Source organism: Rissa tridactyla, chromosome 6, assembly GCF_028500815.1.
Source record: "Rissa tridactyla isolate bRisTri1 chromosome 6, bRisTri1.patW.cur.20221130, whole genome shotgun sequence".
In the NCBI taxonomy this organism is placed as follows: Eukaryota; Metazoa; Chordata; class Aves; order Charadriiformes; family Laridae; genus Rissa; species Rissa tridactyla.
In genome coordinates, this window is record NC_071471.1 from 5,862,326 (window position 1) to 5,882,955 (window position 20,630).

Consider the following 20,630-nt stretch of genomic DNA (forward strand, 5'->3'; position numbering starts at 1 on the left):
AAGTGATAAAAACATAACGTACTTTGTTATTTTTTTTTCAGAACATGGGGGACTACCTTCAGTGACATCATCAGTCAGTGCCTCAGTAATTAAATCTCCATCTGACCCTTCACATGCTTCTATTCCACCACCACCTCTTTTGCTCCCAGCAGCAACAACAAGGAGCAACAGCACATCAATGCCCAATAGCATTCCTAGCCTAGAAAATAAACCTCCACAAGCTATTGTTAAACCACAGATCCTGACCCATGTTATTGAAGGTTTTGTGATTCAGGAGGGGTTAGAGCCGTTCCCTGTAAGTGTAAGAGTCACTATGAATTTTTTTACTACTAGTTTTTAAAACAAGCTGTTTTTAAGGGTGATGTTATTTGTGGCTAGTAGCTATTTAGGTCTTGAATAATTTTTCAAATGTTGCTTTTGACCTTTTTTCCACTGATTGGTAACCTGTTTCCTACAGCATTCAGTATACTTAAATACTGTTTGTATTGTCTTACGTACATAATCGGAATTCATGCTGCTGTTTGGCTTGCCAGTATCACTGAATGACAAAGTACTTAAATGAAAGCAGAGACACAGTAGAGTAGACAGGCTATATCCAGAGAGAACTACAGGGAGTGATTTTACCGTTTGCCAATAACTTCTTTTTATGTTTGTCTGTCTCCTGCATACTTTAATTTAAACCTCTGAGATGAGTCTGTGTTAAAATTCTAAAAGGTTAAAATTTCATTGTTTAAAGCACTGGCCAAGCCCCTTACTGAGCTTGATGTGATTAGTACTGCGTCTAGTAAGGAATACTGTTGAAAATTTAAATCCACAAATGGACAGTTTAAAACCTATGGGCCTGCCTTATTAACTAATTCAGTGTCTCTCATTTTCCTATTCCTTCATCTCTCTAGATATAATGCGTTTCTTCCTTTATTAAACGTAATTGCAAACTCTGCAGAGCAGGAGTTGAGTCTCTGTATTTGTTTGAGAAATGGTATTTAGAGCTTTGGCACTATATAATAATGATTCATTAGTACAGAATAGAAACTGATTCTAGTCTCAGGTACAACTGCTAAGTTGCAAATATGTTTTCAGTTATTCATTGTTCTCTTAATCACTGTTGCTTTGCTTTTATTGCAATAGGTAAGTCGTTCATCTTTGCTGGTAGAGCAGCCTGCAGAAAAAAGATTGCTCGTGGAGGGTCAAATCATGAGCGTTGTGTGTGTTGAATCAGACTTGCAGAATACAAAACATGCAGACAACTCCTCGGACACAGAGATAGAGGATATGATTGCAGAAGGTTTGTAGTTTTTGTTTAAATATCCATTTTTTTCCCCCTTCAGTTCCGTGTGTATTACAGAATTGATCTTGTCTGTACTCCCGGAATCTCTCTCCAGTCTTTACACTATCTCTAATAGAAACTATTTTCAAATTATCTTTACTAGCTACACATCATAACAGCTGTTGCTTTAGATGGACACGAATGTCAAGAAACTATGCACTTGTCCTGCTTAGAATACAGTGGTCTCTGGCTCGACTCATGAGCTAAATTGAGTTCTCCATGTAGTACCCGATATAATCATCATCATGGGTTTTTCAGAACTCAGCAATGAACTATTTTGGTTGTGTTACACCGCTATTACTGTTCAAGCCCAAATGTAGGTAGCCTCATGAGCATTATGAAATGGCAATTAAACCATGGCCTGGCCCAGAACTCGTTGTATATATTCATCCAAGATTTAAAAGTCCAGAATTTTTCAGCCACCTTTGGATTTTCTCTTGCACAGCTTGAGCGATTGCACAGGAGCTGGTTTTGGTGATCTGTTTAAATTTGTCTTAATGCAACTCTTAGTTTCATTCTCTTAAAATAGTTCTTTTCCCTCTTTTGTATCAAGACTGTCGTGAGCAGGGTAAGGAGGGACAAATACAGTGCCTGCTGCTGCCGCAGGTCTGCATCCGGGAAGTGGCTGGAAGAAGTCAGGGCAGTGTGTCACCGTAGCTGTGCTCAGCTACTTTCCACTCCAAGCATTGAAAATTGTCGCTTAATTAAGACAGTCCATCCCCATATCTTTTCTCATGGGAGCTTTCAAGACGACAAGCCCGATGCCAGTTCGTTAGTTACTGTGGTTTCCGCCTTGGTGAATGGTTCTGAAGTGCAATAGGGAAGTTGGCTGCATCCATTGTGTACCTCCGCAAACAAATTAGCTCAAAATTCAGTCTTTTAGTTTACTAGATTCTGCTACATTATTTTTTACCGCAGTGATTTGTAGCCATTACCCGCTTATAAGTGTATTGGGTCAGACCCAAGTCAAGGATTGCAGGCAAGGTAAAAGCTTTCCTTAGAAAGCATTCTGAATTCAAGAAGAGCATTAGTTGATAGTGAAGTAAAGTAAGCATGGTTGGTGTTTTTGCTTAAGGCTGTTTTACTTTACCACTCAGGCGGATATGTATCTCTGCTTAAAATTAAGAGTATATTTTTACTTTTAGCACTGATTTTTAGTAGGAGCTGGTTGAACTTGGAAGCACATCACTGAAAGGAAGTATTGATGGGTTGCAGTCCTCCTACATGTTGATACAGCATTTGTGGAAGGAAGTCAGAAACTGCGGAAACAGTGCCTGAAAATAAAACATAAACCAGGATTTCCTAAATTATAGCTGATTATATGATTGCATTTACTAGTATATCTCAGTATAGTCCCGAGCCCTTCTCAATTTGCTGTGACAGCCTAGCTTAGGCAGTGGCAGGTATTTGAAGTGATTTGCTTTGTAGCTGTAACTTTCTTTTGATTATGTTGTAATTAAGTTGTCTGCATATAAAAACGAGGAAACAGGTTTTTCAGACTCCATTTTAAAAATATATTACATGATATTCTACTGTAAAGTAATTTGAGGCCCATACATTATTATTCACAAAACTTGATGTAGGCATGGCAGACTAAATTTTAGAAGGCAAGCATCTGGCATATTAATAGTGGAGGGTCACAGCATGACTGGAAGTTTTCTAAACCTTTGTTTCAATTAATTTTAAATTGCTGTTATTTTTTTGGTAATGTCTCCCAGTGAGGGCTTCCATTTAAAGAGTTCTTTGAGGGATGTCCAGTGACATGAAAGCATCAAGCACAAGAGGCTTTTAAAAAAGTCATCTGGTAAATTGTTTTTACAATAATTGACTTTTTTTGGTTATTTTACAGCTCAATGGAGTTATACTACCTTTCTAGACACAAAATGAGACTTGTAAATCTCTTACTCATGACTGTGCTTAGTAAATTGTTTAGTAAATTGCTATTAAATAAACTTCATTGATCAAGAATACGGGTGGGTTTTTTTAATAGCTTGTTTCACCCAAAATATTTCAAACAAAAGAAACATTTTGTGGTCTGGTGTATCTCCTAGAATATTTGAAGCTCTGTAATAGTTATTTTGCCCTTAATTTGTTACAGTAGATCTTAATTCAGTTTTCTTTTCGATAGCATTCCCGAAGAATACTTCAGTATTAACACTACGTTGTTTCTCAGATCTCAGGCAACTTGTCTGTTGTTTTATGGAATTATTCAAACATTCATGGTTTTGTTTTTAGTTACGGTTCCTGACAGCTGGTGTTAGGTTTATGTACACAATTTGCAACTACTCATTAGATGAGCTAGTAGAAACCAGCCAGCATTGAGACACATCCACGTATCCAGAAGCTGAGCAAAGGAGATTTTTCTGGTACTAAACCAGGGTATGATTGCATGTACGGTAGAAGCACATAAGGCTCGTAGCATCAATTTTTGCTTCATTCCGTTGTCACTATTTCCCACGTAGCATGACCTGGATTCGGAGTGAGGGTTCTTTTTCCTAGAGAGAGAGCGATTTCTTTGAAGGATGCAGCTCTGGTATTTAACTTCAGTTGCAAGGTTGGTCAAATTTGGGATGTTTCCAATTTCCAGTTTTCACTTCTGTGTTATACCAGCTTATTAAGTTGGAGACCTGCAAGGTATTAATTTTCAGTCTGACTCTGCTGTTGGCTTCAGTTATGCCTTTGAGTCCTGATACATCAGATATGTTATTCAAATACCCTTTTCAGTATTTTCAGCTCTTTCTGCGCTAGTGGGTTTTTGTTACCTTGTCAGTACAATAGTTAGTGTTAGCAAGCAGTTTAGTGAGTAAAGAGAGTTTTACAAATTCATAGTTAAAATCTTTCAATTAAACTTTGATACCTGCATTTGCAGTAGCTGGCATCAGAACTTAACAAAGAGTTTAGAACAAAAAGCTAGTTTTCAATTTTTTCAACTAATTATGTAAAATGAAAAGTATAAATGCAGAAGGTGAATAGCAAGAGGCAAAGTATATGAAACAGTGGCTCGGGTAAATTAGAAATGTGGGAGAAATGTATGTTTGTTTAGTTCTCTGAATTTTTGAGCAATGTATTTTGCCCGTGATCGCAGCTTGTGGTTGTTTTACTTAACCTGAATGACCACAAAATGTTAGATTTCAGTTTGTGCCAGTTTCACTCCTTCGCTCCTTATGATGTATTTCACAGATGGTGCATGGGGATAGGGGTTTTTTTCCGTGCCAGAAGGCAAGCTGGTTTGCGGATATGGTGGCATTATTCTAAACCATACAAACCATGCTTTACCCACTAAATACTGCTTCCAGCAGAAGAGAGCATAGGCATTCAGCACGTGACATGTATGCTGCCTTGGTGCCTTGTACTATCTTCTTTTGGCTTTTTTGCTTTTTCTTTCACTGACGTTTCTCTCAACTGGTGTTTGAGTTCTTCACAACGAGCAGGAAAAGTGCCTTCTGATCTCACCAATAACAGAAAAATATTCCCTAACAGTAGCCTGTAAATCGGTAGATGCTATAATCCTTTTCTTCCTTATATGCAGCTTATCTTTTTCGTAGATAAGATTCAATGTTTTACTTGCTTTCATAAGTCTCTTTGGTTGTAGCAGTTGCTTATTAAAAGAAAGTATTTTAAAAGGTTAATGCGTTAAGTCAGTAGAGGAGAGCTCAAATTTAGACTGTGGAATGCCTGGTTCTCTTAGTGAACTCTTTATAAGCAATTCATGAGGACTGTAGCACTTCTTTTTAATTGTTCGCTGTGTTTGAGGGAATACTTGCTCATGGATGGCTTGAAATTTAACAAAAAAGGTGATTAAGTTCATTTAATAACTTAATTGAAGGTTTGGTTTGCTCAGGATCTTTTCCATAGAGAGTGAAATCTATTACTTGCTTAGCTTTGCATAATTTTCTGTTAATCAAAGTTTTTAATTAAATGTGTTAGATATTTTAAAATATTCTACCTGCCTGCTTGAGATGAGAAATTTGAATGTAATTTTGTGTTACTGAAACTGACTTCTTTATGCCTCACTGCTTTCTTTAGAGGGACTGGATGAAATTGAAAATGAACTTCTGAAGTGTGAATTTTGTGGAAAAATGGGATATTCTAATAAGTTTCTACGGTCAAAAAGATTCTGCTCCACATCCTGTGCCAAAAGGTACTCTGTCTAGTTATTGCTTATCATTATCTGGTTAATGGAATAGCACCCAAATAGTATCCAATCTTGGAAAATAAAGAAAGAGCAAAACATGACTGCCTGCTACCTGAATTTGTAGAGTATATGGGTACAAAGGACTATGGTAGATTATAATATATTTCAAGAAGATAGCCAAAAGGAATTACAGTAAAATTGTGGACCTCTTTCCAGAGGGTGCCATGAATGCTGTTGGGCTTATGGGAAGGCGATGGGTATCATGGAAGAGAAATATGTTAAGGGTTGCGCGGTGTTTGGAAATTGGTGCAGAGGTTAATGGGCCAGAAATCGTTATATATTTCTCATATTCCTGTTGTCTTCCCCTTGATGTTGGGGAATATCGGAGAAAGAATGCTGGGCTAGGTGGACTTTCTTATAGTTTTGTGTGATGCTAGGGGAAAAAAACCCACTGAATTTATCTGGGCATAATTGAAATGCTGCATAGACAAAAAGCATTCTTAAATGCTTTTAGTAACAGTGTAAAAATTCTTTATTTGCATAGAGTAAAATAGAAATATTCATAAACATAAATAATTTAGTGCTTTCTAAAGCTTCTCTGTTCTTGAAAATACTAAGTGATGCCATTTGCTTGTACGTGCGTGGCAGAAGAAAATGGCTGATTTCTGTTTCTCTTTGGGTTTAGTATGTTGCTTTTATTTTGTTTTGGTTGAGAGAGGAAGAATTCGTAGTCGACATCTGAATGTAACATTTTCCATCATTACAGCTGGAAAATTTATATTTAATCCCAGGTGTTTTAAAAATGGGGAATAGTTTCCCATTTCTAATCACCACAGTTTTTTTTTTTTTTCCATCGGTGTGCCTAGAGACCATCTTTCTCTTATGTCTGCTACTGTTTTAATCCCCCATGTGAGACATTCCCATTTCAAGTAGTGGGAATGTGTATTTTTGATTAAGTGCTTGTTGGGACAATACCAGTGAAATAATCTTGAGAAGGAGTTTGGCCACTTAATCTTAAATTGGGATTTTTTGCCTCCATTCTCCCTTGATTTGGGTATCAGCCAGGTAGGGAAAATGGAAGCAGAAGAGAAAATGTGACTTTAGGCTTTTAGTGGGCATTTTAGAGAAGCGGGTTTGGACTATGTGATAAAATGCAAAGGTATTTCTATCATGGAAAATTTTTAAGAATGAGAAAGACGGACATCTTCTAGGGATGATCTAGATCTTGCATCAAGACAAGGGGTTTGAGTAAATGGCCTTCAAGATACCTCTCTCTTGTATTTCTGCGGCAGCTGTTGTTGTCTTTAATTAGGCAGCATTTCTACAACACTGTAATTTTATGGTTACTTGATTGAATTCAGTCCAAAAAACTATTAGTGCATCATTGAATATATCTTACTTCTTTAGGCACAGCCTTAGTTGCACTAAGAAATTTGGGCTGTTTACATCAGACAAGACCAATCGTTGGAATCGGAAATCAGATAGCCAAAGTCTTGGGCGACGCGGGCGTCGACCGAGTGGCCCTGATGGGGCGTCGCGAGATCATTTTCTTAGACAGGTCTGTGGAATATTTGCTTAAAACTATGGCATTGTTTTGTGAATTACAAATAAAATATAATACTGTAGTGTATTTGTACTACATTTTCCAGCTTCCAATTACTTATCCATCTGCAGAAGAAGATATGGCTTCTCATGAAGATGCTGTTCCAACTGCCATGACCACCCGTCTGCGAAGACAGAGTGAAAGAGAGAGAGAACGTGAACTTAGGGAACTAAGAATGAGGAAAATGCCAGAGAGCATTGACTTGTTACCAGTGGTGCAGGCTGACCCCTCAGTATGGACTGTTGATGAAGTTTGGGCCTTTATACATTCTTTGCCTGGTATGTAATGTGAAATAACTTGTTACATTTTTTTTAAGTGAAGTTTCTTGCTTTTTTAGCAGCAGTGTGATGAGGAGGTGGTGTGGTAACAGCATTAGTGTACTTGTTAGTTGGTGACAGAAACTGGAATGTGATTTGTTTCCTCTTGCTTGTTCCTTCAGCACAAATCCCATGTTGGTAGAACTAGTTGCACTTCTGCTGTTGCATCCCAGCTGATGGAATTAGAGCTGTTCCTCCCTTCAGTCTGACTTCTCTCAAGAGGTCAGTAGACAGATCAGACACACTTCCCCCCTTTTACACGTCTGTCTTCTCTTCCCTCCTTACTTACTGCTTATTCAGTAGAAAAAGCAAGAAGAGTTATTTCCCTTTATACAACTGACAAATTTGAAAGACCTGCCCTGATACAAGCCACTAAAAAAGAATAAGCAAGTTTCTTCTATAAAGCTAAACTTTGTTTTGCATAGTTTTGCTCGGTAACTGAAATGCAGAGAACTTCTGCATATAGGCTCTGCATACTGGTAGGCACAGTCTGTTCTCAAAAAAAAAAGGCAAAATCTTTTTTCTCCTCCTTTACAAACCTCTTCTTTAGCTCGGTATTCACAGTTACCTTTATATCATCTACAGGTTATTTGACATTGATTTATCATTTCCTAACTATCATAAGCTTTAAAGTTTCACTCCTCACTCTTTCCCAAGGATGCCATTCTTTCTGATCTGTAATCCTTCCAGGTGACCAGGCAGGTCTCCATAATAGCAGTCGTACAAGAATTTTGGTTGCTTACCCATGTAACTCACATATCAAAACATTGACCTGGCTTAAGTTTATTCCTAATTTTCTACTTTTTCTGGAATGCTAAACCATTTTTCTGTGTTACCCCATGAGGCTAATAACCTGTAAGGAATTATTTAATTGCAAGTCATATGCTTGGGTTCTGACAGATAATCTTGTGTAAGTATGTCAGGCAAAGAATTGAGTAAGAGATGTCTTAAATCAGCAAAATTCATCCTTGAAGTACCTTTCTTTCGATAGTTTATAAATCACAATTAAGGTACATTATCTGCTTCTGGGAACCTGCAATGTGAACAAGCAAAGCTCCTTAAGTTTAAAACACGGTCATTCATGTTTCTGCACTTCAGCTGTGTTACTGGAACATAACTGTATCGCTGCTGGTTTGAGTTACTGTTTTTATAGATTTGGGGCTCTAATTAATTCAATAACTTCTTGATCCTAAGCTCTGCAAAAGAATAAACTTTCTGTCCTAGAAAACTTAAAGTACCATATAAACACAATTCGCTTGCAAGTATGAAAACAAAATTATTATTCTTAAAATGTGATTTCTGTTCTGAAACCATTACTTTTAGAATATTTCACCAGCTGCTGGATCTGGTTTTTTTTTTTTGTATTTTATGAACAAGGTCTATAAACAAGGTAATCTTTGATTTTTAATCAAACTTTATATTTCTCTGTATTTAATGAAAATTTATTATAATTACTCATTCCCATCCATACTAAGGCCAGTTTCTCAAATACTTTCCTTTTAAAAAGTTCAATAGGTATTTAAAATGATATTCACAACCTACTAGAATTTTTATCATTACATAGCTACATTCATGGGTTTTGGCAATTTTGGGGTTTATTCTGTTCAATATATTCTCAAGCTACTCTCTTGAAAAAATATTTTTTCCTGTGCTCTCAGAGTTCAACAATACAAGGAATAATATAATTGTCTTTCATTACGCTATTTTGCAATATATACTTGGTGCAGTCCCTGCAGACCATCTGCCATGTCTTAGGAGACGCTGATTTGTCAGCTTTTGATAAACATTAGGGACATCTGGTTTGATTTACAGCTTTCTGCATAGAGTCTGTAGCTGAGATCTAACTGCGGAGTCATGTGTCCTTGTCAGGCTTTTCCTGAATTCTTCTGGAGTCTTTTGGAGAAATGAAGATTGTAGGACACACTTACTTATTTCTTCTGGGGGGAAGAGACAGCAACAGTTTAAGCCCTGGCGGAGTTGTTCCTCCTTTCGTTCTTCAGTTGCAAGATTAATGGTCTTTCACCCGCTTCCCATCCTTTTTTAGCCAAGTTATTGCACAACAACCAATTGCGAAAGTGCTTAAGAATACCCACATGTGCTTGGATGAGGGAACTGAAATATATTCAACTTTCATCCTTTGCTTTTCCAAAATGACTTTCCAAAATGACTTCGATAAAAGGTATTTTTGTAGCGGTTGCATAGAAATGCTTCATGTCCTGCTTAAAGAAAAAAAGCCTGCAACAACAACCAGTTATCAATTTTAATAGGACCACTTTTGTTCCTAAATGTAAAAACTTCTCTTGATCTCTCAGATTCTTTGTAAATGCTGTGGTCTGACAATCACTGTGTTCAGGTCTCAAGTCAGACATACAGCGATACTTTTCACAGAAATACTTGACTTACAGATGCTTCGTCTGTTGTCAACACATAAAAATGAACCTTTATGATGATGATAGAGCTGTTAAATCCTCCTGAGAATCGTCACTTGTCTTAAGACTTTTGTTCATGTTACTGGCAGCGTTATCTTCACTTGGTAGCTGGAATTGGCAGCGCCGTTCCAGGAGCTCTGCGATAGCTCTGGGCTCCTGAAGAACGTTCTCTGATTGATTGTGGTACAGGTTGTAGCTGGGCTGCGCTAGTGCATCGCTGTACCAGAAATACTAAAAGTAAATGTTACGGAATACATGTAAGCACTAAAACATTTTAATAGCTTTAGTGGCTATATAAATACTGTTTGTGACAAACTAATTTATTCTTTTTCTTCAAAAGATACCACTAATTTCTTGTTACAATCAATAATGCACAAGAACTGGGTGTTTATCATGTATTAAAGCTGTGTTGTTTTAAATGCTATGGAAAATAGTCTTTAGTTATGATTAAAAGTTAGCCAGCTGCTACAGAGTAACTGTTTTACTTTGGGGATTGTAGTTTATACAGTTGTAACCTAAACTACAGAGGTTTAGAGGTGTAGCCAGAGGCTACAATAAAATGACCTTTGTCTTTTCAAATGATCTTTTAATTTTTCCCTTTCCTTAATAAAGTGGTAGCTAGATGTGGCATGAGGTCTGTTTAACAAATCAATAAGGAAAAAAAAAAATCGTGCTTTATTCTCTGTGAAAAGCTAACCCTTTTCAACCTTGAATGTTATGACCACTAAACAGTAATAATCCAAAAGAACTAAGGTTTGAATGTCTATACTTCCTTCCACATTTCCTTTCTATTTGTCTCTTTTCACATTTGTAAATCCATCAGGAAATTAGACTAGCTATTCTTTATAGAATTTAAAGCCGGACACACAAGAGGACACGACATGCTCTCATTTGAGGTAGAAAAAGAGTTCTTCACACTATTTTCATATCTCTGAAATAGTATACTTTTAGAACAGGGGAAAATATAAAAATGTCAAGAAATAGGCTTAACCGATGAATAATTGAAAGCAGGAGTGGAAGATGGAGCACAAATTAAAATGTGTCTGAAAGGCTCTGAGGCAGATGGAGAGACCACTGGATTGAGAACATAAATATATAAAAGCCATGAAAAACATGGCTATGGGGAAAGACGCTTCAAACAAACAACTGACAATGAGTGCTCTTATTCACATTGTCAGAAGACATTTGTCCAGCTACCAGTGCTGCCATACAGCCAGGCATAACCGACTGCTTCTGCTTAACAGATGTCCAGAACATCTTTTGAGGAACCTTTTGTTTCCACAGTGTTCTTCAGTGGAAAGGGGCCCTCAGTTACTTGGGACAGTCCAAGCCATGAAGAGTCCTCTTTCGTATGGCCTCAGTAACCTGAGACCACGTGATTTCATGTTCAGAAAGAGAGTTGATTATTTAAAAAAAATAAATAAATCCAACTAGTTTAAAGTTGCACTTGTGAAGTGAGTTATTGCTGCGTATAGAATATTCACTCAGGTAACTGATGATGAATGTCTTTGTGAGACAGTTATACTAAAGCCCATAAATCAAAATTCTGTTTACTTAACCCAGTGGTGATAACATACACCTTTTGGAAATTGTAGCTAAGTGAATTTTCTCACTGAATTGTACCTAGCAGTGGAATATGCATATCCTTTCATTGCTGGAAAGAACCCACTTGAATTATGTTCTTACTTGACTGCTATTTCAGTGGTATTTTGCCAGTCTCTTCCAACTGTGAGATCATGGCGATTGTTCCTCTTAATGAGAGGAGAAAGCTGCCTTTGCTAGGACTTGAAATTTCCAATGAGTAATTCTCCAATAATTACAGCATGTAATTAGAGGCTGTAGTGAAAATTACTTTCAGATTATCTAGGAAGTTCCCATCATAATATTGAACTCTTCCATATACCTTAGGTTCTGCAAGCTAAAGGGGTGAGCACTGGAAATTGTGTAGCTGAAAAGCTCTAGTGCGGACAGAGTCATTGCATCTAAGAATGCATGTTTCTAACCCAGTAATTCTTTCTTCTGTTGCCTTGTAGGTTGTCAAGATATTGCGGATGAATTTAGAGCACAAGAAATTGATGGACAAGCTCTCCTCTTGTTGAAGGAGGATCACCTTATGAGTGCAATGAATATTAAGCTTGGACCTGCGTTGAAAATCTGTGCACGTATCAATTCGTTGAAAGAATCCTAGGGGGTGAACGTGAAGGTTTAAACAACAGTTTCTCAGTGACAGAACCAACAGTAATATGCCAGCATCTTCACTGTGGCATGAGTGTTACTGTGATGTTTTGTTAAATATATGGGGTTTTCCCCACATAAAGACTTAAAAATGTTCCTTTGGTTATACCAGGTAGTCCTCTGTAGTTTCCAACGATTGACAGGTTTGGGGTAAAGCCTGAGTAATGCTTTGAGTTGAAGTGGGAGTTCATGGAAAAACATGAAGTAAAATATGCTGTGATAGGTACAATATTCCCCAACATGTACTTTATCTTATAAGTTTAACGCCCCAGCACCCCCCCCAGTCTAAACACCATTTCAATTGTGTTGCTGTATTCTGAAAATTTTTTCCCACATACAGCAGTTTTTGAACTGAAATAACAGAAGTGTCCACAGACCCTGTGGAAGCACTAGTAACAGTAAAATGCTATGCATTTAGTTGTGCTCTCTGAGTTTCTTTTAGTCTTGAGCAAATTGTTTGCAAGGGGGGTAGGTTGGCAGCTGGTTTTCCTTGCGTAGGCTTACCCTCATCTCTGCCACTGTAGTATTTTCTTGAAGCCTGGAAATACTATTATAAACCATGTAGATGTCTCTGCAAAATCCTTATCGTCAGGCTACTGAAATGCAATGGCATGATACTCTTGCCAGAGGTAACTGAAGCACATGTTACTTTACTCTTTGTATGCTGCTATGTACTAAGAGGGCATTAAGTCGTTAGGTTTGTAGTTTCACATGCTGCTAGTTAAACTAGACCAGCAGTTCTCAAATGGGGGTTCAGAGCGGATCCTGAAAAGGTCTGGGAAGACTCGGGGTTCAGGTTCCGAAATGCCTAGGCGGGAGGGGCTGGAAACTGCAGCCAGAACTAGCTCATGTTGAGACAAGTTACTTCAAAGACTGGAGGTAGAGAAGGGGTAGCATAGCTCAGATGCTCTTGTTCTTGATACCTCTTCTAACTTGTTTTTCCCTGTAGTGCGTTCCCATTGCCTCACTGGAAGCTTTCAAGCACCTTTTATTTGTCCACTGGCTAGCGTGAGCTGGGCTTGCAGTAGTCTGAGGAAGGAGCACGGTGAGTTGCTCGAGGAGGTCCCTTCAGAGCTGGGTGTAGGAGCAGCTGCTGCTGCAGGTGGGCAGGTGGGGTGCCACCAACAGGCAGCTCTGGGAGAAATCTCTAGGGACCCTGCTTGGTCCCTCTGGCAGGAGATTTTGACCTGGATGCTGCAGACCCAGGCGGTGGGTTTAGTATCTTCCTCTGTCTTCCCTCTCTCGCGCTCTGTGGGGAACAAATAATGTATTTCCCCAGTTACTGACACTCTCAGAAGCTACTCGGGCCCTGAGGCAGCAGCGCCTTCTTGGCCTTCTCTTCCCCATCACCTGTGTACGGACGTTCGTGGATGTATTTTGTACCTTCTCTTCCCTCCCTTTTGCAGCTCCACTCCCCTTATGTACAGCCCTAGATCCCCAAGCTCTTGTACAGGAAAAGAAGGGTATGTGTGCTGATAGACTCGTTGTGTATATTTGAACTAAATATGTGTATGTGTCTACAAATAATGTATTTTGTATTTTATGCAGATTAATGCATAATATATGATTGTGTAGGGTGATATTCAGGGGGACCCTAAAGTATTTGTGAAAAGAAGAGGAACTGATCTCAAGTTTGAGAACTGCTGACCTAGATGAAAAGGAGTCAATGCACATACACTGGCTGAAAGGAAGGTTTATGACAGGTAGATTAATATCTGTATTATTTAACTGATGACATTGAAGAGTAAATTGGGATTACAGAAAAATCTGTGCTTCATTTTCCTTTAATTAGACTATCGCTTTGCTTCTATTAACAGACTTTCTACCATTATCTTCCAGAGATCAAAATTACAATCATTGTTTTAATTACAACTGTTTGAGCTTACTATAGCAGATGCTATTAATATTTTTATTAACCACGGAGGCTCCAAGTTAAGACAACCCATTGCCGTTACGTGCTAGTACGTGGTGAGAGCCCTTATCCAAATGGCACCAAAGGCTTTAGAGAATTAATTGATGTCTGGGTTTATTTTGGAGGGAAGTTGCTAAGCACTTTCTAATTTGTTTTTTCTGTCTTCAGTTACTGTTGTCAAATAAACTTCTTAGTTGAAGGTTCAACGTTTGGCAATGTTCATTTGAAAGATATTCAAATGATGGAAACAGGGGGTTCCCATTTGTAGCATTTCTGTAAGATACACTGTGTAGCATATCTGTAACATATGTTCTAAAGGACGCGTTCTGTTTTGATGAGCTAATTGAAGACTAAAGATATCTTAGATATTTATCCTTTGGCTTTTGTCTTAAAGTTTCATTATTTTTATACAAAAATTTCACTGGCTAATTTTTAATCTGTCTTCTGATTGTACTGTTCCTTGGCAATGTAAAAAGTAGGTATACGTAAATGTGATTTGATAATGGCTTAAGGCATATTTGAAAATGTGGAGTTATGAGTCTTATTTAGACCTGCAGTTAATCACAGTGTTGTTACATGCATGAGAATTTCACCGTTGTTTTAATTTTGCTTTATTAGACAGCTTTCAGGAGAACTTCTACAGCTTGTGTTTATATACGACTCTCGGATGTAATCACTGACAGATGCCAGGAGCTCAGAGCAGACCTGATTCGTGCACGTCTGTTCTGGTTCTTCTGGTACACGACACTTTCTGTGGTTTTGGGAGAGCCACAGATGAGCGAGTTATACTTTAAATATTCATGAATGCAGCAACTAAGAATGTGGGCCTTATGCATATTGAAAGTTTTTTCTCCTTCAGTGATTTTGGCATTAAGCAGGAACTTAAAAGCAGACAGCGCTATACTAACCTATGCCGATAGCAATGCTCGTGGATTGGAGCGTTTGCCAGTATAGCTGTGTCAATAAAATCAGCTGGAAAAAAATTACACTTGTGCGTAAAAGTAGGATGGAAAACTTTCAAGTGCAACTAAAGTCTACTTCAAAGCTTTTGAATTTACTCAAAAAAGCAATATAATTCTTGGAGTAGTATTTCTCCAGAACCATTTTGCATACCAGTTGCTTGTTTCTGTTCAGATCAGTGAGGTTTTCCCAGGCTTATAGTACCATTTTCCATGGCTTCCCCCTCAAATTAAGCTAAGACTCTCTAGCAAAAGAGGAAGTATTGTGGATTTTAATTGACTATTTTTTTAACACTTGCTCCCACTGGATGTGTCTAGAAGAAATCCGTTTCGTTAGCTTTATTTCTTTGGGTTTTGTCTTCTGTATTCAGACTGCTGCTGTTGTGGGCTACATCTCACAGTAATCCCTGCAATATTTCAATTCCTATAGAAACTAATACAGGATGCTGTAGAGATTTTAACTCAAAAGGGAGATATGTTGGATGGCTTTTTCCCTTCCTTTTTCTCCACTGGTCTCCATCCTGCCCTACTCCTTCATGCAAACCGCAGCATTAGCTCGGGGCAAAACCCTCTTGCAGAGCACTGGGCTGAATATGTCAAGCTAGAATTATAACTCTGGTTAATGCTTATCTCAGCTCCATTGCTTTTTGGGGGAAGAAATGCACCTGATGGGTCGAAATGGTTCTGCAGACTCCCCTGCTTAATCTGGCCGTATCACTCAGCAGCCCTGCTTTGCAGCACAAACAGAGAACTGCAGTGAGGAAGCTCGGCCCCCTCCACTGACAAAGCTCTGGGAGCTCTGGGCTGCTGCTTGTTCAAAAACAGGCGTTGCCAATGAATTGCTGACTTCTCCCAGCCAACCCCTATTGCCTCACGTTTGGCCCATTTGTAAGACTTTATCACCTTGCTTATATAGAGAGTGAAAAATAACCATCTTGTCAAGTTAAACTGTCGGTTGGCTTGGATCACCAGAGAATGTTTGAAGGGGTTTTAAACAGACTGTGCTGCAAATCCATTCTCTACCCATTAATCCATCATATTTTTTTCCAGAAATGAAGTTCTTGATGGAGGGTAAAACCTTTGCTAGACTTGTGTCAATGAGATTGTGTCAATGCAAGCATGCGTTTCCCCATTTCTTTCCTGTGAAAGCAGGTTTTTTCCCCTAACTTTTTTGGACAAATCACAAGTGGGAATCCAGCCTTTTGGATAGAACAGATGGAGTCCATCATAACCGCAGATGCGGCGGCAAGAGCAAAGAAATGGCATGAAAATAAGTATTTGAGCAGGTTTACGATAGCTTTTTGGATCACCTCTTTATCTTGATCTTAGCTGTAAGGAAACGTTCAGGTGTAAAACCATTCCTTAACTGTAGTTTGAATGGAAGTTCCTGTAGTGGGACTTTGCTGGGTGTAGTGTATCCCTACCTGGCAAACCAGTTAAAACTAATGCCTGTTTCAGGTGACTGCGCTCATTTCAGTATCACAATATCAATGCAGAGACTTACAGCTCAGTAGCTTAAGAGATTTTTCACACGTTGACAAATGTATGGCTCTAAGTGATCAAAGAATTCAGTGACAGCTGCACTGTGAGTCCTGGTTCTGCAAATAATTTAGGCATCCACATAATTTATAACATGAGTAGTTCTTCTGATCTGTATTGAGACTATTCATATTAAAATTAAGCATGTGTATAAGAGCTTGCAGGGTTATTTTCTTACCAGTATTGCATAGAGATATTTAGATATGTAATTGTCACTCACTAGCCAGACTTTAACTCACCAGTTGTTCTAGGCTGCTAATAACAACTCTGCAAACAAATCAATCTAGGATACTTTTTTTAATGTTCACCCAAATTAGTTATTAGAGATGAAAAGAAACTAACATTTTAAAATATTTTTGTTTTAAATGTACTGTTTCTGTTGAATGTTGAGTGGAACAGGTATGAACAGAGCTATAAATGCATAATTTTAAAATAAGGTGTTAATAATTGCTCATAGTGCATTAATTTCTAAGTCAGTCTTGCACAGTGAGCTGTAGTTTCAGACAGGAAATAATTGTGACGGAAGACATTTAAACTCATTTAATGCTTAGTTCATTTAAGCTATGCCTAAATTAAGTTTCATTTCAAAGGAATTTGCCTTGAGTCATAAGGACTTACTTAGACCCCTTTGGTTCTGTGTAGTTACATCCACTGGGTGGCTTTGCAAATAGTGACATTTCAAAAAAGAGATGGTAATTATGGTACAGATAAGTGCCTGCTCTGTAGATGTGATGTTTACTTTCTTTTTCAAAAAGCTGTCCCCTGTGTAGTCTGAGCTGATGGAGAGCCTGACCCTGCAGTCAGCGCCTGGACGTAGAGCGAGTACAAAAGCGGTCAGCACACATTACCCTAATCCGTATGAATGGGGCTGATTTGGTTTTACCACCTTCCTAACTTCGGAGGAGCTCTATCACGTGCCGTTTCCTCCCCCGTATAGACGTCTAAATGTGCTTTCTGCCCTGTTGAGTGTCGGCTGCGTTGGCTGGAGCCTTTTGTGTCCTACGTGTCCTCTGGGTCTCATGGCCAGCACTTCCGTGTGTATTCGAGGCCCCATCCTAAACTGCTGTGTAGGTTTGTGAACCTCGACATTGAAGCTTATACACACTTGGAGGACGTGCATATTATTTACCGATCTCTTATAGCGAAGTGGAAGGAAAAAACAAAATTCAAAGGCGTGAATATGCTCATAATTGAAGGTATGTAGTAAGCTTATAGTCTAGCTCTTGTAACCTTTAACTTTTTTGAAGCACGGTTCTGGGAGTCAGTGTTACAAACAGATTTCGAGTAAAAAAGTTTTAAACTTCCAGCATGTATTAGCTTCCTGCTGAATAACCCAAAATGACTGCGTATAGTAAGGAGCTAGAAAAAGGAGATCTAAAGAGATTTTTCCGTCTGAAAGAATTATAATTTGAGCACAATTGTACATTGATAGAATAGTGATCATAAATTTAAGTGCAACATGTAACACTTAAGGAGCATTTTAATTGTATGTAAAAAGCACTGTATTGTTACGTGGGGCTGTTGAAAGGCTATAGTATTGTTCATGGCTACTAAATCGGGGTATCCTTGCTGATTACGGGATTAGGCTAGAAGAACAGATATCATTGATTCAGGAGGAATTATCTGTTTTTTGAGGACTCGTGTCGTCCTCCACTACCTGGCCAGTGTATCAGCAGTCAGGCTGTTGCCATCCTCTGGCAGCTTTTTGCAAAGTCAATGTTTAAAAGAACAATGAGATACCCTGCACGCCCGACTTCCTTCTCAAGTAGTCTTTGCGTTATGGTGTTAGCAAACCAGTACTTATCAGGAACAATCTGTGTAAAGGATGAAGGGTTTTATTAGTGAGTGCCAAATCCTTCTATTTAGAGTTGGAAACGCATAGAATATCTCATTACAATCAATGTTGATTTTTAAGGGATTCTTTATAAGAGGAAAGTAGAGAAGTTTCTCATAAAGGGTTAACACTTCAGCCGCTGTTACCATTAATATCAAATAATCCTTTAAGAATTAAAGACTAAAGCATTTGAATGGTATTAGGCCATTAGTTGCTGGCACAGCACAAGAAGTAACGTACAGAGGAGATACGGCAGTGCTTGTCTGTAGTTGTTATTATTTCAGATAGTACCACCTTCCTAAGGGCACAGGGTCTCTCTCTCTGTCTGGCAGTGACACTGGAGTCCTGTTCTGGACTAATGGTTTATGGTTATGTGGCTGGACTCAAGGTTCAGGGTTGGGACTTCCCCGAGAAAATGCACAAAGGGAAAAACTTAGTTGTTAGGAGGGTGGGTAACAGGGTAAAGATCCACCTCACAATGGGTCTCGCCTCCATAAAAAGTCAAGGATAAAAGTGGGCGTACAAAGAGAGCTCCTGTTAATGCATTTTAAAGTAGTTAGTTAGCAGGGTCAGACGCCAGAGTTGGATGCTGTGTGAGGACCTGCATAACGCCTACTTGGTGGGTGCAGCGACAGCCTAAAGCTTCATGCTCTTTGGCACTTTTCCCCAAAGAGTATGGAAGAAAGAGTTTGATAGTAATACAGTGATGCAACAACAGTACGTTAATACTTGCTTCGGCTGCATGTTGTGGCTTCCCTGTAAAAAAAAAATAAAATTTTAAAAACTTAAAAATGGCTTTATCAGCACTGCAGCAACGATGGGAATTCTGCCCCATCAGGATAGATGGGGTTGTGTAAACTTTAATTACGGGTTGAGAAGCTGAACCACACTGATAAGCAAAATACATCGGCAGCCTTACCCAACTTCTTGCAGTTCCAGTTCTGTGTATGTTAATGAATCAGAAGGGTGAGACTAATCACACGAAACAGAACCATCTGAAATGTATATTCTTGAAAATAACTTTGCCTTCATCTGGTGTTAAATGAATTTTGAATTAGGAATTTTCCCTTGCCTGCCAAGACTGCAGGGATTAGTTATTTGATGATCTTCTGGAATGCCTGGTGCATTGCTATATTTGAGATATTTGTTGGTTTTTAAATGAAATTAGGTTTTGTAAATATTTTGTCAACCCCGTTTCAGTGGGTGTCCAGTTTATATAAAACCTGAAGAAATGCTGTGTCAAAAAATCTGTTTAGACATGGTTTATCCTGTAGCATCTCAAGTGCTAAATAACAGCAATTAAAATTTGAGAGTGGGGAGTGATTGCTTAAGGTTGTTTTTCAAGTTAACATTGCACGTGCTTTCCTACTTTTAACATGGAAGTAGAATTTCCTCTAAATACATTTTCCAGCATAAAGGATGAAATAACTTGTGGTGCCAAACACTTCCAACTCTGTTGCTAAGCATTGCCTCCTCTTATTGCACTAGTTTTAAAATTCATTTTTTGATCATTTACTGTCCTTTTGATGGCCTTTTTAACAGATTTTCCCCAAATCATTTTCTACTGCTTAAAAACGCTCATGTCCTTTTGATGACATCACTGACACATCAAAGAAATTTACCACAGACTATAGGTGATAGAAGCACTCTGTGGGGTGAAGTAATAAATTGGAATGATAATCGGACTTTGATATATTGCAGAAACGCAAGAATAATATATGATTGAGATGTGATTGTGTATTCTTATGGAGTGATATACTGGAATATTCTTTTATAAAAAACTTTAGCCCACATAGCATTAAATTCTGCAATTAAATTTATGTCTATAATTGATTTATAATAATGTAAATGATAACCCAAAATTTAAATTTTACAGTTGAAGAGCACACAGTGAACTATGTAAAAATACGGTCTTCACTTTGTGAATCACTTTTTTAAAAAGCACTTTCCTATTACCAATTAGCATGTGAATGAATTTTAGATTCTCATTTGTTATGATCTGTAGAAGTGAAATTTCTTTAACCTGTCTGTTAATGAGTAAATTCATCATACAAATGCTGAAACAAAGCACCTTATACTATGCTGCTTAAACTTGCTTGTAATTGCACCTTTTGTTATCTGCGGATTTTTCTTAATGAGTATTCTTGTGCGATATCATTGTTCCCTGTGGGTCTGGGTGAATGATTAACCAACCTGCAGCATCATTTACTTATATAGTTTCTATTTCAATACAACATTGTATTGTGAGTTCAGTGCTTCAGAAATAAATGCTACTTCCATTTGTCTGCTTTGCTTGTGTATCATTTATTCCTCTTCCACAGAATTAAATCAAGACCTTCA

At 38.2% G+C, this 20,630-nt stretch overlaps 1 protein-coding gene across 12 annotated transcripts in view; it reads left to right on the top strand.

Moving 5' to 3' along the window:
• PHC3 (polyhomeotic homolog 3) overlaps positions 1–20,575 on the top strand; it is a 38,902-nt gene extending 18,327 nt beyond the window's left edge. For 7 of the 12 annotated variants that reach the window (XM_054204367.1, XM_054204370.1, XM_054204371.1 and 4 more), the window contains 6 exons: positions 42–295; positions 1,129–1,285; positions 5,354–5,468; positions 6,870–7,020; positions 7,112–7,343; positions 11,845–20,575. In XM_054204367.1, coding sequence (XP_054060342.1) covers positions 42–295; positions 1,129–1,285; positions 5,354–5,468; positions 6,870–7,020; positions 7,112–7,343; positions 11,845–11,999 — 1,064 coding nt within the window. In that variant the 3' untranslated portion in view covers positions 12,000–20,575. Of the gene's footprint in view, positions 1–41; positions 296–1,128; positions 1,286–5,353; positions 5,469–6,869; positions 7,021–7,088; positions 7,344–7,504; positions 7,605–11,844 lie in introns of those variants that run through there. The other 5 variants (XR_008466857.1, XM_054204375.1, XM_054204376.1 and 2 more) reach the window with 5 other exon arrangements.
• The last annotated feature ends 55 nt before the right edge of the window (positions 20,576–20,630 follow it).